The sequence below is a fragment of the Eubalaena glacialis genome, chromosome 18, assembly GCF_028564815.1.
Source record: "Eubalaena glacialis isolate mEubGla1 chromosome 18, mEubGla1.1.hap2.+ XY, whole genome shotgun sequence".
Taxonomy (NCBI): Eukaryota; Metazoa; Chordata; class Mammalia; order Artiodactyla; family Balaenidae; genus Eubalaena; species Eubalaena glacialis.
In genome coordinates, this window is record NC_083733.1 from 55,624,083 (window position 1) to 55,652,048 (window position 27,966).

At 46.7% G+C, this 27,966-nt stretch overlaps 1 protein-coding gene across 1 annotated transcript; it reads left to right on the forward strand.

Annotated features, from left to right (window-relative positions):
* Positions 1-1,737: 1,737 nt before the first annotated feature.
* Positions 1,738-27,611, forward strand: SPINT2 (serine peptidase inhibitor, Kunitz type 2). Its single transcript, XM_061173397.1, has 7 exons — positions 1,738-2,118; positions 19,709-19,879; positions 23,038-23,091; positions 24,428-24,481; positions 25,050-25,211; positions 25,571-25,606; positions 26,933-27,611. The coding sequence occupies exons 1-7, from the start codon at positions 2,013-2,015 to the stop codon at positions 27,097-27,099; spliced, it is 750 nt and encodes a 249-aa protein (XP_061029380.1). The 5' UTR covers positions 1,738-2,012; the 3' UTR covers positions 27,100-27,611.
* The last annotated feature ends 355 nt before the right edge of the window (positions 27,612-27,966 follow it).

Here is a 27,966-nt window from a genome sequence, read left to right on the forward strand (position 1 = left end):
ACCTTCTGGTTCCAACCAGTCTGGGGTCTAGATGCTTGTGGTCAGCATTTAGTCACCATCCTCCACCTGGGTGGGGGTCTTAGTTTCTGCAAACAAAACTTAAAGATATGTGTCAGATTGTTATGTATATCCCTTGAGGAGGAACTGACTCTGTTTTATCGCTGAACTATTGTTTCTTGCCCGTTTCCTTTGTTTCTGCGTTCCTTTACTTCCCTAACTAGTAACTGTTGAGTCTGCTCTTTGGAACTCAAGGAAGGCCTAAGAGACCAAAGCCTTTTTCTACAAACAAGAAACAGAGGACTTTTGTACCTGGGAGGGCCTCACAGGGTCCTGCTTGGTTTCAATCCCCCTTTTCTTTGATACTCCTCAATCCTGAGGGGCACAGGGGCAGGACATGAAATGGAATAAAATTTTGGATAAAGAGGTTAATCATAAACTTGGTAGGTCCTCACTGCAAGATAAAAGAAGATGGCAGGCATAAAATCTTAATTGTTTAAGGTAAACACCACTTTGATAACACAGTTAAGGCTCTTCACATATTATTATGTCTGCAGGGAGGCCAAGTAGTGGGCGTGGCCCTGGCTCCTGTAACAAACTGACGTCTTTCTTGCTTCAGGACTTTTGCATTTGCTGTTTGCTTAGAATGTGTTTGTTCATCAGCCCTTCTTATCCTTCAGGGTTCATATCAAAACCACCTCCTTCACCACCTGTTCTCTGTTAATCCCAGCCCTTAATTCATCTCCTTCATAGCACTGTTAGGTGTTTTAAATAATAATATACTTATTTTAATTATCCTGTTGGCTACTCCTATGCCTGCCCTACTCCATCCTCTTTTCGAGATTCAGCTCATATATCCCTCTTCCAGGAAGCCCTCCCTGGCCCGGAAGCTGGTCGGATGCCTCCTCTGGGTTTTCCTCCTTTCAGGTCTGATTACTCTGCCTGTGCTTCCCCATCACAGCCCTGACACCTATCCTTCTCTGGTCAATTATCTGTCTTCATCTAAGTACTAGGAACTGTGGAGGCAGGGTCTGGGGCTCTTGTTCATTCATGGGTCTATCACCTCCTCTGGGAGCCCTCCCTGGCCCTCTCTCAGGCTGAATAAGGAACTTGTCTGGGCTCCCAGGTCTTCCACCACGCAGCGCCTGATCACTCAGCCTGTGCTTGCGCCGTCTCATCCATAATCACTCTGCCCTATGCTTCTGTCATCACTGTGCTGGGCTGTTCCTGTCTGGTGATGCAGGGACCACTCTGGCGTGGTCACCTCTGGGTAGGCGCTCAGTGAACTCTGGAATTTAGGAAGAATAAACCCCTCGCCCTCAACGGAAGGCTGAAGCAAGATGGGCAAAAACCACAGGTTTCCAGTATGAGCACGTCTGCGACCTCTCCTCCCACCCAGAGGCCCAATCCAAGAGCGAAGGTGCTCGGACGTGGTCAACAAGCCCACGCGCAAGGACAGCCGGAGCCCCGAGGTTCAACCTGCGAGCGCCGGCCCCTAGGCTAGGTCCCACCGGGGCGGAGCAAACGCAAGTCCCGCCCCTTTACCCCAGGGCCAGGGGCGGGCCCAGGTGCGCCCAGGGAGGAGGACGGCCGCTCAGGTGCCTGCTCCCTGCGCCTGCGCTCTAACGCATACCGCCTGGCCAGGTGCGCCCCGCCCCTTCCCTGGCCTTCCACCTTCGGTAGCAGCTTCGAGGCAGCCGCCATTACCTCTGGCGCCCACGGAGAGGCTCGGGGGTGTGGCGGGGTTCTGAAGGGTGGGGGGAGTCCGGGGCAAGCGAGGAGCGAACTAAAGCATCGTGGGCGCAGGAGGCAGAGTGTCCGCACACCAAAGGACCGAGAAAAGTGCTTCCCGGAGACTTCCTGTGTGGCGAGGGGAGGCGCGCACCTCGCGGACCCGCACCTGAACGCGACGCGCTCCAGTGCGCGTGCGCGGCAAGGGTCTTCCCGCACCTGATCGCGAGACCCCAACGGCGGGCAGCTCTAGGCCTCGCCTGGGCGGCCTGGTGGAGCCCGTCATGGCGCAGCTGTGTGGGCTGAGGCAGTACTGGGCGCTCCTCGCCCTGCTGGCATCGCTGCTCCTCTCCGGGGCTGAGGCGGCCGACGGAGAACGTGGCGTCCACGGTGAGGGCCCGGGCGGGTCTCCTGGGAGCTGTGGAGGGCCGAGAGGCCGAAGGCGGGGCGTTAGGGGCAGGGTCGAGGGCGTAAGTGGGGGTCTGAGGAGGCCCTGGGCAGGGTCTGAGCGGGAGAATTGGCGGGAGAGGAAGTTGGGGGCGACTTGGTGAAGCTCAGGGTGTGTAGCTAGACTGAACCTTGGGAAAGAGGTTTGGGAGCCCTTGGGAGTGAGGACGGACGGAGGAGCCCGGGCTGGGAAAAGTTTCCTGTGAATGAGGGAGGAGACTAGCGCTGTTGACCGAGAAGAGTGGCAGTGGCCCTTCCTGTGGCAGGAAGGAGGTGAGGGGCTGAACAGAAGACCAGCCTCTTCCTGGCAGAGAAAAGTTCCAAGAAAGCCCAGGGAGGCCAGCCGCAGCGGGTGGGGCTTGGATTCGGTGACCTGGTGGCCGTTTTAGCCTCAGGAAAGAAGCCCTCACCCCCACCTTTTTGGATATTGGACAGCAGCCTCCTGAGAAACCTTTCTGGTTCAGTTGCAGTAGAACGCCTCCAAGAGGAAGGGTGTTTCTCAATGATATCCAAAGGAAGGAAAAGAAAAGCAAAATTGTTGGGGGGAAAATACTTTGTCAGGGTGCAAGGAGGGGAGCCTCTTGGTATAAGAAGAATATTGGCATTGAGAAGCTGGGCTTGGATTCCTTGGCCTGGTCCTTAGAGGTTGGTGGAGGGTAAGGCTCAGTTTAAACCTCTAAACTCTATGGAAGTTTGGCCTGAAAGGTCTTTTTGAACAAGTGTTGGTCTAACCTTACTGCTTCAGACAGCCACAAGAAGGCTTTGAAAATAGATCTCTTGAAAGAAAAATTCGTTGGTTCAGCAAAATTTATTGAGCCCCTGTTATGTGTCAGGGGCAGTGCTGGCAGCACTGGTAACAGTTGTGACTCAGACAAGCCAGGTCCCTGCACTGAGAGAGCTTATATTCTAGTGGGATAGACAGAGACAGGGAGTAAACATTCAAATAAAGAGCACTCACCACAGTATTAAATTACTAAGACGTAATTGAACGGGGTGAAGTAGACAAACAGGGATGATGTAAGATGATGGGGGCCACTTTAGCTCAGGTTGTCAGAGGAGGTCTCTGAGGACAGTGACGGCTGAGGTCTAACATGAAGAATGAGCAAGTGGCAGCGACACAGAGGCTTCAGGGTCCAACTGGAAGTAGTAGAGTACAAAGGCCTTGAGGCTGGAGCAAGCTTGGTGGTATTGGAGGAAAAGAGATGACAGCGTGACTAGAGCAGGAGTGTGTTGGGCGGGGGAGGTGGGGGATTGGAGGAGGATGCCAAGTGGGGAAAATAGGCAGGAGCCAGGTAGCTTTATAGGCCAGCATTTTGGATGGAAAGAAAGCAAGCAGGATGTATGTGCACCCAGTCATCGCCTGTGGTGGCTTCTGAAGCCTTTAATTTCCCTATGCCTGAGGCAGAGAGGAAAAATTGAGTTGGGGGGTGGGGAGTAGTGTTAAGAGCCAGTGGGGAGAGACTCAGCTCCAGGGAATTAGGAATGCAGGTGTTGATCATTCTTGTGGTCTGAACTAGAATTTGTCAGCCCGTCTGGACTTTTTTAGAGGAATTAATTATGTTAGGATATACCTTCCAGTTACCTGGCCTGGGATTTTATCAAAACTGAGTTTGGGGCTAACATCTGTTGCTTACTTTGGGCTCTTGTGTATTACTTAATCCTTGAAACAACCTGTTACACATCTTGCCTAAGGTCACACAATAGTAATTGACAAAGCCAGGTCGGGCTGCAGAGGGCTTTTCTGTTTGTTCCCAGTGGCTTCCCCAGCTGTTGCAGCTGGCTGGACCTACTGACCTTTCAGAAGTACTCCTATCTGGCTGGGTGAACTAATGCCCTTGCTTATCTGAAGTTCTATTTGTATGAAAGGTTTCAACAGCTTAATTTGAGGCAGGAGGTAGTTTTTATCCCTCCACCCCTTCTGATTGCTTTGATTTTTCTCAGGAAGCAAGGTCATCCATTAAGAGTGAGGTGTTTCTCCAGCCACACACAGCTGCACAGGTACCTCCAGATGAGTATGGTGGAGGGCGGGAAGTGTGTAGTGAATGTGTGTAAGGGGGTGATCATAATGATCTGTGTGAAGACATGAGGGGGCTGAGGGGTAGTGGAAAGGTGGTAGGGCCAGTGGATTGTTGGAGTTGAGATTTTGAAGAGACTGAACTAGGAAGCTAGGATACAATGGGCAATGAGGGAGATGCATGAAACTGAGGTTCTGAAGAGGCTGCAATTATTGAGACAAGGTCTAGGTGTGACCATGGGAGGGAGCGGCTGCAGGGAGGGCAAGATCACTGGAGGAGAGGAGGTCTAGGAACCAAGAGGCCAGGATGGTTGGAGGATCGCCTATCTGGATATGGAAATCACCAAGAATGATGATAGGAGCAGCAGCGGGAGTGACAGTGAGCCAGGAGCTAAAATCATGGAGACGTGAGGAGTAGTGACCTGGATCAGCAAATGACCCACAAGGTGGGATATGATTTACTCTGATGATGGGATTCATAACTGGGTGTTGAGGGTGGAGGGAGAATGGTGTAGAAGCAGTGCCCACTGGAAGGGCACAAGAGAAGCTATATCTTCAGGGGAGAGCTGGGTTCAGTTAGAGTAAGAAAGTGACAAGAATGTTCAGAGAAGAGATTGAAGAAATGAGAGATTTTGCTTAAGATAGGCCATGAGTATCAGAGACTCCAGGAGTTGGGGGAAGGGAGATGCTGACAAAACAGGATGTATGGTGATGAAGGGTAACTCGAGTCTGGGGCTGATGTGGTGATAAGCAAGTGATAGGAGAGTCACATGGTCTCGAGACTGACAATGTTGGTGAGGCACTGGGTGGTGGAGGGCAGATAGGAAGGGGTGTGGGATATAATGGACATTTGGAGGCTTGGCGAAGTGTCCTGACTCCAGACCTTTGCAGATGGAGGTGGGGGAAAGCTGATACTTCTGTGGGTGTTCGGGTGTTCATAGCATTCAGGGAGAGTGCCAGTCTGCATGGAAGCACGTAGAGATTATAAACTGGCTGTTCCCAGCAGGCCTCAAACAGGCTTTATGTGACTTGTACAGTTTCTAGGATTGAGAGTTTGTTTTGAAATATTTTTATTTTTGGCTTTGCCTGAAGAATATGAAGATCTGGCGGTGCCAGTCCAGTGTTCCCACATAGCACCCATGGGGTGGTGCCAAGTACTTCTTTTGGGAAGGACAAAGAAGACTGTCTTTCTCAGCCTGTATTTATTCACTTGGCCTGCCCTCTGTATCTTCTAAGCATTAGAGTTGTGACTCCCATGTTAAGAGTATGCCCCATTTAGGAAACAAAGGTAGATAAAACATAATAGCTACTTATAAATTGTACAGTGCAGTGAGTGTGTGTATGTGTGTTATTGTTGTTAGGGAACACCCCTTATCAGGTGGCCACAAATGTGCCTGATTTTTTAATCTCTTCTCGGGTGATAAGTCCTGGTATTTGGAGTGCCCCCAAATATATAATTTTGATCAATACAAGGGCAGATAATATATTCCTTTTCAGAATAGAACCTCAAAAATTCCTTTTAGGAGTGGTCAGTTAAGTGTAGTTCCTGCTGCCAATAACTTATGCATCAGAACTTGTGTTAATGGTTCCTTGGGCATCGGAACTTGTGTTAATGGTTCCTTCACTCATAGCCCTTTGTTGATTGTTCTTGGGAATTTCCACTGGAGACAAGTGCGGCAGCATTCATATGAGAGCCTCCACCACACTTTGAAGTGATCTTCCATGTGCATCAACCTCTTCGATTAATTAGTTTCCCCAGAACTTTGCCTGAAAGAGTGAACTTTCCAGTAAATCTCCAAGAAGCATGTTATTAGTCACCACTCCTTTTTCTTCTCCTCACCCCCATGGATAGTTGTAAACTGAGTAGTCAAAGAGAAGATGACAGATAAGAGGGAAAGTGCAGCTGGTGTTGGTGATCAGCTGGGAGTTCTCCAAAGTAGCATCTTGTAGTATTCTTGTCCTTCACGGAAGAGGCACTTGTTTAATTTGCAGGCAAGACAGTTTAGTTCCAGGACAGTTTGAAATATTTATTCAGCACATATTTTTTGAACACCTGCCAAGTGCCAGGCACAGTTTTAGGCCCTGGAAACAAAGCACTGAATGAAACAGATGACACCCTCCCACCCCAATCCATGGCAGTTACATTGTAATGAGAAGAAAATACAATAAATAAATGAACAATGAATAGATAATTTGGTGATGAGTACTATAAAGAAAAGTAAGGTGGGGGGAGGGATAAATTAGGAATTTGGGATTAACAGATACACACTACTATATATAAAATAAACAACAAGGACCTACTGTATATCACAGGGAACTATATTCAATATCTTATAATAACCTATAATGGACAGGAATCTGAAAAAGAATATATATATATAAAACTGAATCACTTTGCTGTATACCTGAAACATTGTAGATCAACTATACTTCAATTAAAAAAAAAGAAAAAAGTAAGGTAAGGTTTGGTGTGCTTAGTACTAAAAACATGGCCTTTGAGGCTCAAATGGTGACTATACCTAAAGAACATTGAGGGGCTTGCCTTTAGGTCCACTGAGGGAAAGTGGACCCTTGCCACCAGAAACATTCCTTTGCCCTGGTCAGTATTTGAGAAGTCAGCCTGTAATAGAGAAAGCCAGCCCCCAACCTGTTTCTCATTTTACCTATCCCCAGAGTCATTTGCAACATTCAGGCTTGTCTTCAGGTAGTTGGCCAGGCAGCCAAACCTCTGTTTCCCATGTCCTGAGACTGACAGGCCAAATAAGGGATGAGGTAGCTTGTGATTCATGTGAGGCAGGAGAGAACCCTGAAGGGGTCACACTGAAATGACTTAACCCCAGGAGGCCTTGGTGGCCCATTGGTCACATGACTAATGAGGAATTTGCAAATGACCCCAGAAGCATTAGTGTATGGATTATGGATGTCCTTGTGTGATCCTGGTCACAAATATCATTTCACTTGTTTCTGACAAGGCCTTTTTGAAAACTTATGAAGGAGTGCTGGAATTTGGATGCTGAGGCCCATGAACTTTGGAGTTAGTTACTTTGAAGTTTATTTGAAGCACATTTTTCATTATTGGAAAGCCATTTTAGAAGTGAGGGCAAGTGTTTGAGATGGATCTCATCAATGGGGTCCTGGGTCCCTGGCCTCAGAAGCCCCGTAATCTGAAGTTCCTGAGTTCATATGTGGTACTTTGTCCGTGTTTATTCCAGGGTCAGTCATTTAGAGTCTAGGGCATGTTCGGGGTGGGGGTGGGGATGAAATAATATTAGATATTATAATAGTTTTTGATCTTTCAAAGGGCTACATAGATAGATATATGTCTGTGGTATTGAAATTTAGTGTGGTGCTTAGGAAAAACACGTCTACGAAGGCTCCTGGGGTGGGGTGATAATGGGAAAAAAGGTTGAGAAACATTGCTCTAGGTAGAGGGTCCGTTAGCTGTAATCAGTTTCTGAAAATGGTCCATGTTTCAAAAAAGATTAAGAACCCCTGAATGTGAATTAACAGACAATTCCATGAAAGACTTTGAAACTACTGTTTCCTTACAAATTTTTTTTTTTTTTTTTTTAACATTTAGGACCTTTTCCTAAAATTTGTGGGGTTTTTTTGGCTGCATTGGGTCTTTGTTGCTGCCTGCGGGCTTTCTCTAGTTGCGGTGAGCGGGCTTCTCATTGTGGTGGCTTCTCTTGTTGCGGAGCACTGGCTCTAGGCGCACGGGCTTCGGTAGTTGTGGCACGCGGGCTCAGTAGGTGTACCTCACAGGCTCTAGAGCGCAGGCTCAGTAGTTGTGGCGCACGGGCTTAGTTGCTCCGCGGCACGTGGGATCTTCCCGGACCAGGGCTTGAACCCATGTTCCCTGCGCTGGCAAGCGGATTCCTAACCACTGCGCCACCAGGGAAGCCCTTCCTTACAAATTATTCAGATGGAGCACTGTGATTCTAGTTATGAATTTAGGTAAGGGTAGAATTTATAGTCCTGCTTGAGTGATGAGTATGAGGTGACAGTGGGTAGGAGTGGTGGTTTGCATTGTGCTAATAGTTTATGGAATGTAAACCTTTATATCTAAATATTTTATATCTAAAATGCCAAGATTATATATCTAAACAAGATTTTATGAGCCTTATAATTTAAGTTGGATTTGTCATTGTAAATGTTCTTTCCTCATAAATACCTAGGGGTTATTTTAAAGTTTCTGAATTACTTATCCTAATAATGACAACTTCCAGGCACCAGAACCTAGAGGACGTGGGTAGTTAGTAGCTTTCTGTACTAGAAACAGAAGCCCTCAAGTATGTAGAACCTATCCAACTAACCAAAATAGCTGGATTTATAGATCACCTTGAAATAAGACTGATTGTAAAATAAATGTCAACTTTGGAATTTGGCACAGTAGAATTAAAGCAGCCTTGAATATCTGCCTCCCTGGTATTCAGTACCTCTTCACTCACACAGAACTTTAATATTCTCTCATTCCTCGGTGAAAAGATAACTTGAAGTCCAGATGGGTAACCAAGGCATAATTTTTCTTATTTTCTTGTTTCCGACCTCTTAATCTCCTGATACTGTAGTGTTGCAGGACTTTGATCTGTGTGATAGTCTACCATTGTCTTACTGTAGGTGAAGATAAGGAATTTTGTGTCTTCAGGCATGGCAGGTGGTTGCACAGCAGAAAAACAAAGGAAAGGAGTGATGGTTGAGTTGGTTTGATCAACTCACTGACTTGAGTTTGTACTTCGGTTTTCCATATCCCCTCTATCCTGTCAGTCACCACATTCAGTTGGACTTACTAGTGAAATGTGTCATCCTTCTCTTTATCTTCATTCCCACTGTTCCTGCAGTAGTCTGGTCTTCATAAAAATATAATATCTACTACTTATTCAAAGCTTTGTGCCAAATGTTTTAAGCTCTTATAATGGAGTAAAAAACGCCTTTAATTTTCACAACACTCTTAATGATTGGTCCGTGTGTCAAAGAAGTCCCTTCCATTTGAATTGTTTTTAAGAAATGCATCTGCAAGTCCACAGAATTTAACTCAATGGGACCTATGGAGGGAAAGCCAGCTGAATCTCCCCACTTTATTACTCACCAGTGAATTCAAATTACATTGAACAAATGCCCTTTCCCAGACAGGCCATGGTCAAGATAGCCTCAAGATTAATAAATGGTGCATTCCACAGCAGGAAACAAAAGTCTAGGTGTCACAAAATGGGACTTATTGCTAACAAACTTGTCAAAAAACATTTTTATACTAAGTAGATCCAGAATGGGTACAAATCACACAGAGGGGCCTTCACTTCAACTTGGGCTGAGTTGTGTTTATAATGTCCTCAAGTTAGTTCTCTTGCTAACATTCTCAGCTTTCACCGTAACCTGAAGGAATTTTAAAGAGGAAACTCTCCTGTTTACTACAGAGAATATTTCTGATACAAGATGTGTGGGTTTTTCCACATCAAGCAGTTCTCAGCAGACACGGATTGGGTGTTTGGCAATTTAACTCAATTCTGAAACCGCAGGGAGTGAGCACAGATCCTGTGGGTTAAGGGCTCAGTCTCACAAGACTCCCTCTCCCCCCTTCAAATGCCAGTCAAAGTCTGAGGTTGTCCCCTGTCATTTTCACCAACCTGCTATAAATCAAGGGTTGCCACGACCCCCTCGGATCCAATTTGCTAGAGTGGCTCACAGAACTCAGGGTAACACGTTTACCAGTTTATTATAAAGGATACAAATGAACAGCTAAATGAAGACAGAGGTCTGGAAGGGTCCTCAGTGTAGGAGCTTCTGTCCTTGTGGAGTTTGGGGTGAGCCACCCTCTTGGCATGTGGATGTGTTCACCAACCCAGAAGCTCTCCTAACCCCTTCAGTTGGGGTATTTTATGGAAGCTTCATCACATAGGCATGATTGATTATTAACTCAATATTCCACCCCTCTCCCCTCCCAGGAGAATAGGGGGTGGGGCTGAAAGTTCCAACCCTTTAATCTTGCCTCGGTTTTTCTGGCAACCAGCCCCCAACCTTTTTTTTTTTTTTGGCCGTGCCACAAGACTTGCGGGATCTTAGTTCCCCAACCAGGGATTGAACCCGGGCCCTCTGCAGTTAAAGCGAGGAGTCCTAACCGCTGGACCGCCAGGGAATTCCCCCAGCCCCCATCCTGAAGCTTTCTAGGGCTCCCCCAGCCACTATCATCTCATTGGCGTACAAAAAGACAATCGTACTACTCCAGAGATGGCCAGGGTTTTAGTTCTTGTGTCAGAAACGTGGGTCAAAGACCAAATATTAGAATAGAACATGCTCCAGCTCTCAGGAAATTACAAGGGTTTTAGGAGCTCTGTATCAGGAAGGGCAGGCGGGGAGAGACCAAATACATATTTCTAATTATGTCACAGATATGATAGGTCTATAATCAGAGCTTTGCCTTATCTTCCTAAGCCTCCCAAGAGTCTGATTTAGATACTCTAAGCCTCTAAAATCTACACTTTTTTTTTTATTAGCCAGGCCTAAATCAGAGAATATGGGGCTTGCCGAATTGAAGAATACTGGGTTTATACATTTTCCAGCTTTATTGAGAGGTTTATACATTTTTGTTGCATGTATTATTGTTCCCTTATTATGAATGAGGAAATGGGTGTGCAGGGAGGTTAGGAAAGCTGCCTCCCACCCCCATCCCAAAACAGTGGGCTAGTAAGAGGCAGCCAGGAATTCCTGCACACACTGGTCCTTTACCAGAACAGCTTCCTACAGGCCCTGTCCTCTCATGTGTCCTACACACTTTTGCCGAGTGACTCTTCCTTATTGTGTCACTTCCCTATACCAGAGCCTTTGCTCATTTCCTTTGTACCTTGTGTGGCTTACAAGCCCTTTGAATTTAGGGTGTGATTGTAATATTTTACCTTGTGTGATTTTCTTCTTCTATCCAAGCCAGTCTTGTGGCTCTAACTTAATTGTAAACCCCTGGAGGTCAAGGACTACATTCCCAGTGGGTGCCTTCTATGTAGGATGGCTACTCAGCTCAGTTTACCTTGGAGGGTTCCAATTTATGCCACTGTGTTTCCCACGGTAACTATTAAGAATACCCCTTTTCACTCTGAAAAGTGTCTTGATCTGGAGGATAAATTATATGATCGCCCTATTTACATATATTAGCTATTCACCAAACACTTGTTGCTTACTACTGTTCAAGATACTAGGGAATTTAGTACATTCAGTTTTATTTACCATGAAAAATTTCACTGAAAAATTTAAGCAAACAAAAGGGATGACTATAATCCACTCTCCAGATAAAACCCTTAAAGAAAATAAAAGTAATGCATTCACAAAATTAGAAAAATTGTACTAAAAGATACAGATGGAAAAGAAAAACTGGAAAAGCTTCTCCTTCCTTTAGTCTCTTTCCCTAAAGGTAGATTCATATCTAAATTAAAAATTTAAAAAGGAATCATAACATGTAAACCATTCTTTTGCTTTTTTCTCTCAGACACTTTTCTATACCAGCACATACGTAGTTGTCTATTTTAAACAGCTCTGAGTATTCGATTATGCGGATGTCTCACAAGTTATTTCACTAGCACGAACAGGGTGTTCTGGTGGTGAATTTTCAGCTGTTGTAGGTCTGTGCGCACCAAGCCCTTTGTGGATGTGGTAATAGTTGCCCCTGTTCTTTGAAACTCTTGAATTAATTGATTCTTCCTTGTTTGCTTTTTGATACTGAGGAGTGAACTGTATTCTATCCTATTTTTTTGTATAAAATAGTATTTTCAGATGTCTGAGGATTATTGTAGCAAATCATTTCCCTTTGGCCATTATCCTTAGAATTCTAAGTGGCTTTAATGAAAAGAGTAGAGCTGTTTTTAGTGATGGAAGGGTGTGCTGCAGCATTTTTGGCAAAGGATTAACCTGAGGAAGGTGTGGTCAGTGTTGTCATAGAAATGTGAGCCCTAGGAGTCTATGTGATAGCATCTGACCACACCTGTAGGACGTGCTGAGTTCTGTGACATGACAGGGGGTGAGGGGTGTGGAAAATCTGAGCAGGGTGTTTTTAGCAACACTCTCTAAAGAAGTGATTGGCAAACTGCAGCACGTAGTCACTGCCTACGTATGGCCTACACGCTAAGTATGGCTTTTGCATTTTTTTAATAGTTGAAAAAAATCAAAAGAATATTTTAAAGATTAAAAATTATATGAAATAAATTTTTATTGGAATGACAACCATGGTCGTTCATTTACATATTGCCTTAGGCTGCTTTCATGCTACCATGACAGAGTTGAATAGTTAGGCTAGGTCCATGAAGCTTGAAAGAAAGGCAGTCCTTGCTTTGCACAGTTTTCAACATGCACAGATTTCAGTTACTACAATATATTAACTGTTAGTACTTGGGTACAGAACAAGTTTCAGCTACTAGCTCTTCAGTCACAAATCATTGTGTAAATTACACATATGCATAGTGATTGGTCACTGCACATCTGTTACTCAGTTCATACACAGCAAAGCATGTAGTTGTGTTGCTTCCTTGTTTCCCAGTATACGTGACAGTTTACAAAAATGGTTAATCACTAGAGGAAGTTGGCCAAAAAAACACCAAAGTGTAGCAAAGAGAAAAAGTGATAACGCTGGAAGTGAAATTCCAATTGAACATAAATGGAGTGATAGGAGAATGAGTTAACTGTGGGAATGTTGACACTGCTTGCCATTTGAGACCGGATATGCAGCCAGAGGAGCTTATCGACAGAAATGAGGAAAGTAGTTGTGACAAAAAAAGGATGATCCAGTGGAAGTAATGCTGGCAGAAACTTCCACAAAAAGTCAAGCAACTCTCAGCAATTTTGTGTCATTGAAAGAGCAAAGGATAAAACGTTGGAAACGGATCCAAACCAAGAAAGAGGTGTGACACTTCACTAAGGTGAACTGAGAAGATGCTTGCTCTCTATCATGAGTTATATGAGTAAAGACCTTCACAAGCACTGTTCAGACTACTCTTGGTGACTTATTTATTTACAAAGAAGATTGAACACTTCGATTCTCAAGTTTCTTTTTTTTTTTTAATAAACTTATTTATTTTTGGCTGTGTTTGGGTCTTTGTTGCTGTGCGCGGGCTTTCTCTAGTTGCGGTGAGCGGGGGCTACTCTTTGTTGCAGTGCGCGGGCTTCTCATTGCGGTGGCTTCTCTTGTTGTGGAGCACGGGCTCTAGGTGTGCAGGCTTCAGTAGTTGTGGCGCACAGTTGCTCCGCGGCATGTGGGATCTTCCCGGACCAGGGATCGAACCTGTGTCCCCTGCATTGGCAGGCGGATTCTTAACCACTGTGCCACCAAGGAAGCCCCAATTCTCAAGTTTCTAATGTTTTAACTTACAGAGTACTAAATAAATATTCATTTTATTTTATTTTTTTATTATTCTATACATTTATAGCCCACAGTTTTTCGTTTTAAAGGTCACGGAACAATCATAATTGTTCCCATTGCTCTGCATGATTTCACACTATTCTGCCTGTATTTACTATTTGGCCCATCATAAAAAAAGTTTACTGACCTTCGCTCTAGAGAAAACAGATGGGGGGAGGAGAAGGACCATTTCATGAGTGGCTTCAAGCTTGTGAGGTGATCCAGGGCTTTCTTATTAGTATACAGTGAGGCAAGAAGTTGGTGTTCTTCAGTTTATAGCACCCACGGGAGTAAAAAGTGTATCAAGGGACTTCCATGGTGGAGCGGTGGTTAAGAATCCCCCAGCCAATGCATGGGACACGGGTTTGATCCCTGGTCCAGGAAGATCCCACATGCTCCGGAGCAACTAAGCCTGTGCACCACAACTACTGAGCCTGCGCTCTAGAGCCCGCGAGCCACAGCTACCGAAGCCCGCGCACCTTAGAACCCGCGCGCCTTAGAGCCCGAGCTCCGCAACAAGAGAAGCCACCACAATGAGAAGCGCGTACACTGCAACGAAGAGTAGTCCCCGCTCGCCGCAACTAGAGAAAGCCTGCACGCAGCAATGAAGACCCAACGTAGCCAAAAATAAATAAAAATTAAAAAAAAAAAGCTCAAGCGACTTCAGAACCAGAGAAACCTGTTTTCTATGACAAAGACCAGTCTGTTTGGCAATTTTGTAATAGCCAATGTTCAAAATGCCTGCCAGGGTTTTGTAGTTTAGGTTCATGTGTCAGATAATGTGTGATTTTAACCATTTTTAATACTTTTCCAAGAGAATGTTACTGTTCCCTAAAGGCAGGAATTCCATTTTTCCATATTCTGAAGCAAGTGTATCCAAATTTGGTGCCCTTCAGCTTTTCCCTGTTTTTCTTATTCTGTTTTGAAAACTTACAGAACGTATTTAATTTTGCACTAGCATTTGTGAGCACAGAAATAGAACTTGAAACATATTTTTCATGATTGTTTTCCAAAACTATTCTGAGACCAGTATATCATTTTGTCATCTCTTAATAAGAACAGTTATTTATTAAGGAATAACTTACTGAAAATTGTCCAACCGAGTCCCCCTCAGCCTTGGCCAGTTCTTTGGTATCGTGCTATCTATGACCCTGTCATTGAGTGTCACCATAAACAGGCCTAGCAGAGGGCCTGGCCTTGGTGAGCCCTCCAGTTGTGATGAAGCCTTGAGGAATGTTTTGGCTTTTAGGCAACTTCAGTTTCATGTTTTTCCCACTGCCTGTCACTATAGTGGTTTTTTTCTTTCTTTCCATCCAAGAGGTCGTTTTGTTTGTGCCTGTGCTCTCTGATCAGACCAATTTGAATTCATATCCAGCTCTGCTGCTTGCTTAGCTTAACCTACCCAAAGCCTCAGTGTTCTGCTTTGTAAAGGGCAGGGGTGGGGGTGTTACTGCATGAGTCACAGTTTTATTGTGACTATTAGAAATCGTGCATAGAATGTGCCTGGCATCAAGCTTAGTGAAGGCAGTGAAACGGGGTGTCAAGAAATAAGTCATGCTCTGCATTTTGGTTCATTTTGATTTTAAGCTGGGTCTACCAAAGTATAGTATTTTGACTTTTTTGAAGTTTTTTTTAAGGAAGGTGATAAGTCATGGAAGCCGTCTTACATACTAAAGTATTTCTGGCTTTTTGTACAAGCTTTTTGGAGAACAACAAAAGAGAAAATGCACTGATGTTATTTGGAGTGAGGTGAAGAACATGTGGCCTGTGTTTCCTAAAGGAACATTCTCTCCTTTGAAACGAACCGAGCAAGCAAACAAAAACAAAATCCTTTTTCATGAGATTACTTCCTTAAGCCTAGAGAGTAAAAATGTATATGATGGAAGCTTAAAAGCAGTTTAGTTAGTAAAAGCATGTGACAAAATGAGACTTTTCTCCGTTTGACAAGGAGCCTCCATACTCAGAGAAGGGACTCTGTCTTGACACAGTAAGTGTGTGGTTAAATTTCATCTTAATTGAACCTAGCTTTGGCCAACTAATCTGCTCCTTAGAGCTCTTTTACTCTAATCAAATTTATTTTAAAAAGAGCTTTTACCCCAATTAAAAAAAAATAAAAACAAAAAAAAAGAGATTAGCTTTTTTCTCTTTTTATTATAGGAATTTTCAAATGTACACAAAGGAGTGAAAACAGTTTTATGAGTGCCCATAGACCATCACTCAGCTTCAACAATTGTCGGCATTCTGTCTTTTCAGATATACTGTGTTTTTAGTCCAGGTTCTCTCCTAATAAAGAGACGTTTCTAAATTCTCCTGGGACAAAAATGAAGTCACCCCCATCCTGTCCTACCCCACCCAAGGAACCTGAAAATAAGGCTGCTTCTGAAACTTAAACTATGAGATCAATGTGTGATCATTGACAGCAGATACGAGCAGCCGTCTGAGACAGAATAGCCTCTCAGGCCCACAAAATTTGTAATGAAGGAACCATCGCATCTACAGAAAGAATGGTCCAGTCAGGAAGGGTCATTGGTCAGTGGTGGAAGTAAGAAAAGTAAGTGTTCCAGAGGCAGACCTTGACTGTGCTGTCTTGACCTAAGCGCTTCCCGAGCTGTCTGCTGCAAGCCTCTAGTCTGCCTGACAGATCCCAGTAGAGAGTAAGTTCACAGGAATCCTATGGAAAACTTCTTTACTGTGACTCCAAGTCACCTGCTCCATTTCAGCTTGCTATCCGAGGTGGTATGTTGGTACGCATCCACCCCGCTGGACAATTATTTTCTCAGTATCCTCCTGTGCGCTTTGTTAGCAAGATCAGCATCCCTGTGCCTCCTCAGCTCTGGGGCACTAAGAGTGCCTGTCTGAGCCTACAAAGATGAGGGCCAGATTCTGGGCAGTGTTTACTTCACTAAGGTAACTGCCCTCCATCCCTAGATAAGCTTTTCCCTCTTCCTCTTTATGCACCCTCAGGCTTCTATACCTGCACAGAATGTGTCTGGCACCCTTGCTTATGAAAAGCCACCAAATTCTCACCCTTTATACTGTGTTCGCCCTGCTGCATTCTCTGCTGTGGTGTCTGGCAGTTCCCACCTGGCTGGCTTGAGCTTTGTTTGGCCCCTCTCAGGTGTTTGTTTCAATTGAGACATAATTCACATTCCGTACATTTGACCCATTTAAAGTGTACAATTCCTCCCTCAGGGTTTTTGTTTAAAAGATTGTACCTGAAGCTGCTCAGGAAGCAAGGACACAAAGCAGTCAATGATCCCCAGGGCTCTCAGCTTGGCAGGGCATTGGACAGGCTGTTGCCAAACCTCGGCAGCAGTGGGGTGCTCCCGCCTTGATGTTGTTTTCAGTTTGGGATCATAGGTGGATCCTGTGTGGGTCCTCTCCATCTTGTCTTGTTTTTAGCAGTGCTGCCTCTGGCATTTGATAGCCGTGTGGATTGGGCAGAAATATATACCAAAGAACTCTTCTTCCATGTCTTCCCTGGGCCTTGTCAATTGCGTTTGTTTTGTGACCTTTGCACATTGTCAAAAGTACCTGTTCCAGGTGCACACCCAGCTGGTTCTGGTTGATGTGTTATATGGACAAAAGGTGCCTGGGCCTATTTTCAAAAAAAAACTGATTTAGTAAAGTATTTACATACCATAAAATCACTTGTTTCAAGTATACAACCCAATGACTTTTGGTACATTTACAGAATTGTACAACCATCCCCCCAATCCAATTTTAGAACATTTCCATCAGCACCAAAAGATCCATCCCTGTGCCCATTTGCAGTCACTCTCTGCTCCACACCCCCAACACCAGGCAAACACTAATCTACTTCCTGTCTCTATTGATTTGCCTTTTCTGAACATATCATATGATTCCATTCATATGAAGTATCCAGATAAGGTACTTTTTTTTTTTTTTTTTTTTTTTTGCGCTGGGTCTTAGTTGAGGCTCACGGACTCCTTAGTTGCAGCAGGTGGGCTCCTTAGTTGCGGCAGGTGGGCTCCTTAGTTGTGGCATGCAAACTCTTAGTTGAGGCATGCATGTGGGATCTAGTCGAATCCGGGCCCCCTGCATTGGGAGCGTGGAGTCTTATCCACTGCGCCACCAGGGAGGTCCCCAGATAAGGTACTTTCTAACTGGTGATTTCATTGATGGTTGCTTGCAAATGAACAGAGCATTTTTTTTACTTCAGAGTATGCTTTTTCTGCTGTACTAGTTAGCTGTGATTTATTGGTGTGTGTGTGAGTTTCTTGGGGTGTTTGTTTTGCATAGTACCAACCTTTTTTGTCCATAGGTAGATGTTTTGTGGAACATTTGGTTTCTTGCCCATCGTTGTGATGTATTTTGGGAGACGCAAGAGAAGCACAAATCCTGCCCTCTGTGCTTTCGAAAGGCATCCCCTAGTTGTTGAGGTAAACCTAGCAAACATGAAAACAACTAGGGAGGAGTAAATGACAGCATATAACCAAGTTTTGGGCCCTGGGATTTTTTTTTTTTTTTAATTAATTTATTTATTTATTTATTTTTTGGGCTGTGTTGGGTCTTCGTTTCTGTGCGTGGGCTTTCTCTAGTTGTGGCAAGCGGGGGCCACTCTTCATCGCGATGCGCGGGCCTCTCACTATCACGGCCTCTCTTGTCGCGGAGCACAGGCTCCAGCCGCGCAGGCTCAGTAGTTGTGGCTCACGGGCCCCTGGGATGTTTTTATTTGAGATGTTTATGAAGCACCCTGTGCTAGGCCCAGGGCAGGGTGGAATGCCCTTATGCCAGAAGGCAGAGATGTAGGAGACCAGGGTGTAGGGAGAGGTGATGTGGACTCGTGATCCCGGGGTGGGGGGGGGGAGTGATATGGTGGTGCAGAGCACACATTGAATCACATGGTCAGGTTACTCCCTTTCCAAGTTGCTTTCAATCCTCCTGATTCCTCCAGGAGAAAGTCTCATTCTAGTGCAGGTGATACCTCCAGCACTTGTTTATCTGTCCCTTTTTAAGAGAGAGCAGATTTCTAGGCCTTCTGCAGGCAGATGTATCTGGCTGCAATTATAACATTGTTCTGTTTTCCTTGTACTAGAGTGGGGCCAGATTTTAGGACACCTTGTAACCCAGGCCCATCTTGGTGTGCTCAGATGGGGGGAGCCGTCATAAGCGCTGAAGCAGAGGAGTGACCTGAGTTGTCTCTGGAAGGTTGGCAGTTGGGGGAACTAACATTAGGGAGCTTCTTTCTGAGGCTCTTGTGGTAATTTGACTATGAAGTGGCCTATCCTGGCAGAGAGTAGACAGGAAAAGTTAGGAAAGGTCCTTCTGTGGGGTGCTAAGAGCACCAGGCCGTGCGTTTCCTTCCTGACCGTGCATTGCCAGCTCTGGGCTTTCTTTCTCTTTTTTTTTTTTTTTTTTAATTAATTAATTAATTAATTTTTGGCTGCTTTGGGTCTTCGTTGGTGTGTGCAGGCTTTCTCTAGTTGCAGCGAGCGGGGGCTACTCTTTGTTGTGGTGCACGGGCTTCTCATTGTGCTGGCTTCTCTTTGTTGTGGAGCACGGGCTCTAGGCGCGTGGGCTTCAGTAGTTGTGGCATGTGGGCTCAGTAGTTGTGGCACGTGGGCTCTAGAGCACAGGCTCAGTAGTTGTGGTGCACAGGCTTAGTTGCTCCGTGGCATGTGGGATCTTCCCAGACCAGGGCTCGAACCCATGTCCCCTGCATTGGCAGGTAGATCCTTAACCACTGCACCACCAGGGAAGTCCCAGCTCTGGCCTTTCAGTGCTAGGCTCCCCTTGGCCCAGTGAGACGGGCACATATCCAGAAGGATCCTGCAGTCTGGCTTTTTGCCTTTGAAAGTCCTTTTTCTATACTGGATGTGTGTGTGTTTGATAATGGGGGAAGGGACAAAATCAACACACAACTGAAATTCAGTTCAGTCTGGTGGGTTGGTGTCTTTGTCGTTAGATGATGCCTTCCTATACAAAGAAGGAATCACTAGGTAGGCCTGATGGCGACACTTCAGAAACAGCTCACAGAGTAACTGTGCTGAAACTTAAGGCTCTGCTTCTCCTCTTGGGGCTCTGGAAAGCTGTGGGCCTTCTCCTACAGGTCTGTGCATGTTCTGTCTTGCCAGAATTGCCCTGCCAAGCTAACTGGTCTCTGGTTGGTTGTGTTTTAGATTTTTGCCGAGTTTCGAAGAGTGTGGGAAAATGCCGGGCCTCCATCCCTAGGTGGTGGTACAATGTCACTGATGGATCCTGCCAGCAGTTTGTGTATGGAGGCTGTGGAGGGAATGACAATAATTACAGGACCAAGGAGGAGTGTCTTGCAAAGTGTGCTGGTGTCACAGGTAAGACAGTGCTGTTGGGGAAGTTTTATTGTCTAGAGACACTTTATTAATTGGGACGTAGCTGCCTTTTGCTCTTTGCTAGTTCTTCACTGCTGAAACTGGGAGACGTTTTTAAAAGCAGAAGAAACAGGCACAGTGTGAAGGTTGCCCACACGGTGGTTTCACAGTGGTACCCTCCCTCCTCTTCCCAGAAAGGGGAGAGTAGGCCGCAGACTGAAGCCAGGGGAGGGGTGACATGACTGCGTCTTCTCCCCAACTTCCCTTCTCCCACTACTGAGAGCAGGTCCCATGCCAGGCCTGGTATGAGCAGAGTCCTCCAGGTCTACTCAGGCGGGCTGCCCCCCTTGCTTCCTGGGCATCTGGGTTATTTTACCTTTGGGACAAATGACTTGAGGAGCTCACCCAGCCAGCCAAGTTATGAATCAAGTTAAAACTAGAACATACTTCTGGAATCTGTCCTTCTCTCAACCTTCGTGAGGGATTCTGTGGAATCAAGATAATGTTGACCCTGAGAGCCTCCCAGTGTAAATAAAAACCTAAAGCCCCACAACAGTGTGCACTGGCTCTGAACGGAGCCTCGAGGGACTCCTTGAGACCTGATGGCAGTGCGATATTGGCCCTCTGGAGCCTGATCCTTCCTAGGTGTTCCAGAGACCCGAGGATTGGGCCAGCCAAACTGTCAAAGATTTTCATTGGCGATTTCCTTAACATTGTTACGGGACTTCTTGCATCCTTTCCTGACAGCTTGGTGTCAATGTGTGGACTCTGCATTATGATTCTGTGTCAGAATGTGCTGGTGCCCTCAGTGCTCACCGCACTGCCTGTAATCTCTCTTGGCTTTGAACTCTGCATTCAGAAATCAGATAAGTTTATTAAAGTTGTGTGTAAGGAAAGGAAGACAACAGTGTTCTTGGCTGTGAACTGAGGTTTAAAACATAACGCGCAGACACACAAGCCCAGCAGTGACTGAGTGCCTTGAGGAACATTTTATTGATCTTTGTGTGCCCAGTGCCCGGCAGGCACTCAACAAGTGTTTGGAGAGCTGAGGTGGCTGGTATTATTTTTGGATTATTTTTGGATTATTTTAAGTCCACCTTGGCTTAATGCCAATTCATTTGATTTGCTAGAGCAGGACCAGGTACTTTGGTCTTATCTTTTAATGGTGCCTTTTGCCTTTCTGGTTGAACTTTTCGTTGACTGGAAAGAATCCTTGGATTCCAACAGATGAGTTCCTCATTTTGGGGGCGGGGGTTGGGGGGCAACTGGCAACCGTACCAGATGGTGATGGAGAAAAATACCATTTATTTTATGTGGTTTTCCGCCATCAGCTGTGATCCAGTGTCAGGGAAGGAATTAAGGGGAAATGTTTTTTGCTACATTTTCTTTCCTTTTCCAATCAAGAGTTGACAGTAGCAAATGTACATACCATTCTGGTTACTCCTTGGTTTCTCAGGGGGAAAGTTAAGTTTTAAGAACACAAGCAGTGGACAGTGGGCATTAAGGTGGGATGTCTCTGCAAGGAGCCACAGGGTGTAGTGTTTTGCTGGGAGAAGGCGGACAGCTATCTTCCTAGAGGTCAAGCCAGAGTCTGGCCCCAGCCTTGAGGTCCCGGAAAGCTCATTTGCTGGCACCCGAGCGTGGCTGCACTGCACAGCTCCTGAGGCCTTCTCTTTGCCAGCATATTTTCTCCCAGGCAGGCAAGCTCTGTGGGGAGCCAAATGATAATGAGAATGCCAGTTTATTAATTAATTAATTATAATGAGAACCAGAAAAACCAAAGGGACCAGACACTTCTGTCCCTGTGCCTGAACCCTTAGTCTGTGTAGGCAAACCTCTCAGCGAAATTCCCAGAACATTGCTTGATGAGGGGAGAGGCGGAACTGGGGGAGCTGGTTTGTGATGGGAATGTGTAATGGCATCAGGTTAGGCCAGCCCCACGCCTCTCCACAAGGGAGGGTTCCTCCCTCCTGGACCCTGCCAGCGCTCCCTTTTTTGCACTTCCACCCACCCTCTTAGCTTTGTGTGTGTGCAAGATAAAATATACATAACGTAAAATTTAGCATTTAACCATTTTTAAGTGCACAGTTTAGTAGCATGAAGTACATTCACAGTGCTGAGCATACCCTTCACTTTTTAAAAAATATTTGTTTATTTATTTATTTATTTGGTTGTGCCAGGTCTTCGTTGCGGCACGTGGGCTCCTTAGTTGCAACAGGCAGGCTTCTTAGTTGCGGCAGGTGGGCTTCTTAGTTGCGGCACACGGGCTCCTTAGTTGTGGCCTGCGAACTCTTAGTTGCGGCCTGCGAATTCTTAGTTGCGGCATGCATGTGGGATCTAGTTCCCTGACCAGGGATTGAACCCAGGCCCCCTGCATTGGGAGCGCATAGTCTTTTTTTTTTTTTTTAAACACACCTGCATCTTTTTTTTAAAATAAATTTATTTATTTACTTATTTATTTATTTTTGGCTGCATTGGGTCTTCATTGCTGCACGGGCTTTCTCTAGTTGTGTCGAGTGGGGGCTACTCTTCATTGCAGTGCACGGGCTTCTCACTGAGGTGGCTTCTCTTTGTTGCGGAGCACAGGCTCTAGGCACACGGGCTTCAGTAGTTGTGGCACGTGGGCTCAGTAGTTGTGGCTCACGGGCTCTAGAGTGCAGGCTTAGTAATTGTGGTGCACGGGCTTAGTTGCTCCGTGCCATGTGGGATCTTCCCGGACCAGGGCTCGAACCTGTCTCCCCTGCATTGGCAGGCAGGTTCTTAACCACTGGGGCGCGCATAGTCTTACCACTGCGCCACCAGGGAAGTCCCACGCCCTTCACTTTTTTAATTCATTGGGTGAGTTAATACAGTTCAACAGGTTATTTGGCCCTGGAAGCCATTCTGTCTTTTTATAATGTCATTTCACACGTCTTTTCTCTGATTCCCAGCTGGTTGATCTTAAAATTTAACCCACAAGGGCAGTCTTGGTTCCTTATTTTCCAAGTTCTGGCAGGTTTGTGGTCCAGCATGTGCACTGAAGGGCCCACATAAAGGAGAAATGGGAGTCGCTGTGAGAGGCACACAGGACCAAGCCTCCTCAGGGATACAGCTTGTTTTGTTTCACCAGGCAGTCTTGGAGGTACACTTTCTCACTGTGCTGTTTATTTGTCCTCTTGTAGTAAACACCATCGATGATCTGTCCAGGAATGGAGCAGATTCCTCTGTCCCAAGCGGTAGGTTCTTAAAAAGACCCAGGATGGAATGAGGGCCATCCAGATGGCTAATGTGAAAGGACATTTGTAATTTGGGCATTGTACAAGGACTTCCACCTCCTGGTTCTGTTTACTCAGAACTGGCGAACAGGGGCTCTGCCTGGGCTGCCAGCTTCTGGCTCCTGGCCAGCATCCTTCCGCTGGGGAGTTCAGCAGACAAGAGGGCTGAGGGATTCTACAGTGCTTCCTGGCTGACCTCAGCTTCCTCCTGGGGGATAAGGGATTGTGGCTACTGCTGTGTGTGGCTCAGGCTCCTTCCCCCGCTTTGGGCTGGCTTCAAGTCCCCTGGCCTCAGCCTTCGTGCTGTCTTCACTGCCCTATCGCACCTCCTTGCTTGCTGTATCTCCTTTGCTCCTTGTCATCCTTGCTGTCCGTCTCCCTCCCTGTGCTAAGAGTCCTCTGTCTTCTGCCACCCCCGCCTCCATTCCCACTTCAGTCCTTGATCTCGAGCTTTGTGTTAGCTTGCTTTGTAGTGCTGACAGCAGCTGCCCCATTCCTCCTTTATGCTTAAAGGACTCTGCATCAGGAGCCGGGGGTGAGTGGTTCAGATGCACTAGTAAGTCCAGTCCAGCTTCCCCAAAGGCCAGTGCCCAGGCAGTGGGTTCTGCTGGGCGAGACCTGCTGTGGAGGGAGGGAGTCCGCCGCTACCCCATTTGAGGATGGCCCCCAGTCAGCCACTGGCCACGCACTGGTTGCAGTCTTGATTCTGGTCCTTTGACTCTGACATCAGCACCCACATGAGAGTGAGCATTTATTAGTTCAGTGGTTGACCGATTTGCAGAATGCTGAGAGTTAGGTTAAAGTCACTTTCCAGTTTTGCTAGGCTAGGAATCCTGTGACTGTCCTGACCATTGCTTTGCCTGGGTTCATTGCTTATTCCCAAGCTGGCCTCTGCAAGGTCATCCAGAGCCATGGGGCACTGGCATCATAACTCTGGTTTCTGTCCTGTTTCAGAAGAAAATTCCCCCAAGAGAATAAGGGACCCTCTTCCCTGTGTCAGAGAGTGGACACCTCTGGTCTTCCTCATCACCCCAGAAATTGTGGCTGGGATTAGTTTCCATAGTAACCCCTGAGGTGACGGGCAGGCTTCCCTATCCAGCATTCATTCTTTGTGTGCCGTAGAGCCCATTAGGACTGGGAGGTGATGGAGCAAAGCTGCCCACAGAGGGGGGCTCCACTCCCTTCGGGGTGCCAGAGTGTCTACGCTCCCTCAGTGGGCCCTTTTAGACTCAGCCCCAGCTAGGCGACGTGTCCTGTGTCCATTCCAGCCTCCCTGACATGGATGTTTGTGTTTCAGTTCCCAGAAGGCAGGATTCTGATGACCTGTCCAGTGATATTTTCAACTATGAAGGTATAACTTTTAAAAAACATGTTTTCTTACTTAATTGGGAATTGAGACACACTTGAGGATTTCCATTAAGGGTATTGTAGAGCAGGGCTTCCCGACCTTTCCCAGGTGTTAGGACTCATGAGGATGCCCTGGGGCAGCAGGAAGCAGGGTGTGCCACAGCACGCCCTTGGGAAGCTTTGCTTGAGAGGCAGTGTGGCGTGCAGGCTCTGCCTCCCACCAGCTGCGCGCTGTGGGCGGAATACTGTAGCTCTGCCTCAGAGTCCCTGACTATGAAATGAGGGGCCTAGTTCAGACCTCTCTGAAGGTTCAGAGACCGAGTTAACACATGTAGAGCCTACAACAGTGACTGACATAGAATAACCTCCATAACAGTGTAGTCTGGCCATAAAGAGAAAGATATCTGAAAATGTGGTCCAGAATGGCCACGTCTGTAATGGCCAAGTTTCTTTTAACAGAGAGATGTTTTCCCCATTGGCTGGCAGCCATATGACTGCTTGGGAGCATTCTAGCTCCATTCACCTCTCCTGGGCCCTGCTAATTTGTATGCTTTGGGCTGTCTCACTCCCAGAACACTGCACTGCCAAGGCCATCACTGGGCCTTGCCGCGCATCCTTCCCACGCTGGTACTTTAATGCCGAGAAGAACTCTTGTGATAACTTCATCTACGGCGGATGCCGGGGCAATAAAAACAGCTACCTCTCCAAGGAGGAGTGCATGCAGCGCTGCTTCGGTGAGTCTGCCTGACTCCTAAAGCCAAGAAACAACCATGGGCAGATGAACCCTCCTGAGAGGACACCAGTCCCTGTCCTCATCCCTAAAATGAAGGCCTTGGAAATGCTGTCATTTGGACTCTGCCCTTAGTCTTCTCTGGCTCCCTGGTGGGGAAGGGGTGGGCTTTGGCCCCAGCTATTGGGCACATGTGTCCTAGGTCCCTACTGGGGTGGCAAGGTCTCAGAACCCTCAGAAGAGCTGGAAGAAGTCATTCAGAAGGAGCGTGAAGGCCCAGGGCTGAGGGGAATCCTCAGGTGGCTGCAGCTGTGAGGGGAGGAGGGCTGAAAGCTGACCTCAGGGTTGTGTGTTTTCTTCCAGGCAAGCAGTTGTATCCTGCCCTGCCCCGCACTAAAGGTAAACGGCCTCTTGCCCCCCTCCACCTGCCTGCCTTGACTAAGCTCGGCTGTGTTTTTGCAGGCTCATGTTGTCTCGGACACATCATCCTTCACTGTAAACATCGTTTTGTTAGAAAGTCGTGTTTCTGCACTAGAATGGCCAGGCAGCTTGGAACATGTGGTGGATGTTTGTCCCATTGTACAGTGTACATAAACAGGTTAAGAGTGAGGCCGTCTCTGCCTAGGCAGCCTGGGGGTGACTGGGGGACACATCCTACTGTTTTAGGTGTGTGGGATCTGCTGCACGCAGGCCTGGGACTAACTCCAGGTTTGGGGGGGAACTTTACTGCCATGGGGTGTACAGAGTTGGTCATGGGTGATAACAAAGGAGGATGGAAAGCCCTTGCCATGTGTGGGTGGAGCATGGCCCCAGCCAGTGCTGTTGTCCCCAAGCAGTCTGGTCTGACAAGAAGGCTAGGCCTCCTCTAGCTTTTGTTTCTGATTCTGAGCCTGAATCATGGATGGTAGTGTTTGCACAGAAGACCTGCCACACTGGTTTGGCCTCTTTCCACCTGTTTCCCTGTTAAGGAGTCCAGGCCTGGCCTGTGTGTCTGCTCTGCTTTAGAAGAGAAAAGAAGCTGGAACCTGGTTTGCCAGGCATAGGGATCTGGAGGGTTGGAGATGGAGAGTGAATTGACCCTGTCCAATTCTGCAACCAAGTGGGGAGAGGGAGCCGGGTAGCTGCCACAGGAGGCCACATTCCTTAGGTGGAGCCCCACCTGAAGAAAAAGCATCTTAACTGACCAGTGGGACTGCAGTGGGGCAACCACTGTTAAATTTACCTGGGCAGTTAGGAGCATGAGGGTTCCCTCCCGGCCCTGCTGCAAATATACCCATGCCTCTGCCCTTCCCTCATTCCACAGGCAGCCACCCCAGCCAACTGCAGGGCCACATCTTTCTCTGTGGCTGGTTGGGGGAGGGGGTGTGCGTTTGCACACACACACCAGAGATGTGTGCTTTTCCTGTACAGATTGCCCCAGAGAGGTGGCAGGGTAGTACAGAGTTGAAGTGGGGATTTTTGTTCAAAAAGGAGGAACACAAGTAGCCACTCTGTCTATGTGCACATAGCATAGCACCTCCTTTTTTCAGGAACCTACTTCTCAAGACTGTAGGGACTCTCCTTGAGGACTTCCTGTCAAGCAGTGTCAGTTCTCCAGAGCCTTCTGGGTTGGGGTGGGGGGACGTCTGGCGCAAGGGCTGCTGGTCCTCCTCCCGAGCCCACGTGGACACTCTGGCTATGGCCCGCCTCGCCCTGCTGGTTCTGAGGCCTCTCTCTCATCCACAGTGGTGGTCCTGGCAGGGCTGTTCGTGATGGTCCTGTTCCTCTTGCTGGGAGCCTCCGTGGTCTGCCTGGTCAGGGTGGCGCGGAGGAACCAGGAGCGCACCCTCCGTACTGTCTGGAGCCCTGGGGACGACAAGGAGCACCTGGTAAAGAACGCTTACGTCCTGTGAATGCGCGGTCGCCAAGGGGCTGCCCTCCTCAACCCCCTGTTAATGAAGAGAATCTGCGAAGGGAGGAGAGACAAGTGTCGAACGCGTGTGTGCTTTTTCAAATAGAGTGATTTGTTTGTATTTGCGCGATCATTAGGGCTTTTGGCCTGTTTGTTAATCCAGAAGGTAAGAGGGCTGCTCCCTGGTCTCCCGGGATGGGTTTGCTTTGGAAATTCTCTTAATGAAGGGCTGTGCACGTTGCAGATGGTCTAGCCCTAGATCGGAGTCGGTTCCTCTTCGATTTATTTCTTTGCTCCAGGTGTAGTTTTCTTAGCTTATGTTGAATCCTATTGCCTCCTTTCCCATCACAAAAGTAATGTTTTAATAGTTTCCTTTGTTTGTTTTCTGTTTTTTTTTTTTAAAGTAAGCAGAAACATAAGTTTTTTTAATTAGGATTCTGAAAGGAAGAAAGTAAAATGTACAAGTTTAATAAAAACGGCCTTCCCTTTTAAAATAAATTTCAGTATGTGCTTTCTTTCTTTGTGGGACTGCTAATTTAAACTCTACCAAAGTTACCACAGGACACTACATGAGATGTCCCATTCCAGAAACAGACTTCTTAAAAAAATAGCACCTTTCAGATCTTCTTGAATGAAATACATCTTACATTTCAACGGAGTGCCCATAAAGTTTCACCAGACAACACTTAGCCTTACCACCTGTGGTAAGCTCTGATATTTTCTTATTCTATTTCACTTTTTAAAAATTTCGGTCTTAGGGACTTCCCTGGTGGCGCAGTGGTTAAGAATCCGCCTGCCAATGCAGGGGACACAGGTTTGTTGATCCCTGGTCCGGGAAGATCCCACATGCCGTGGAGCAACTAAGCCC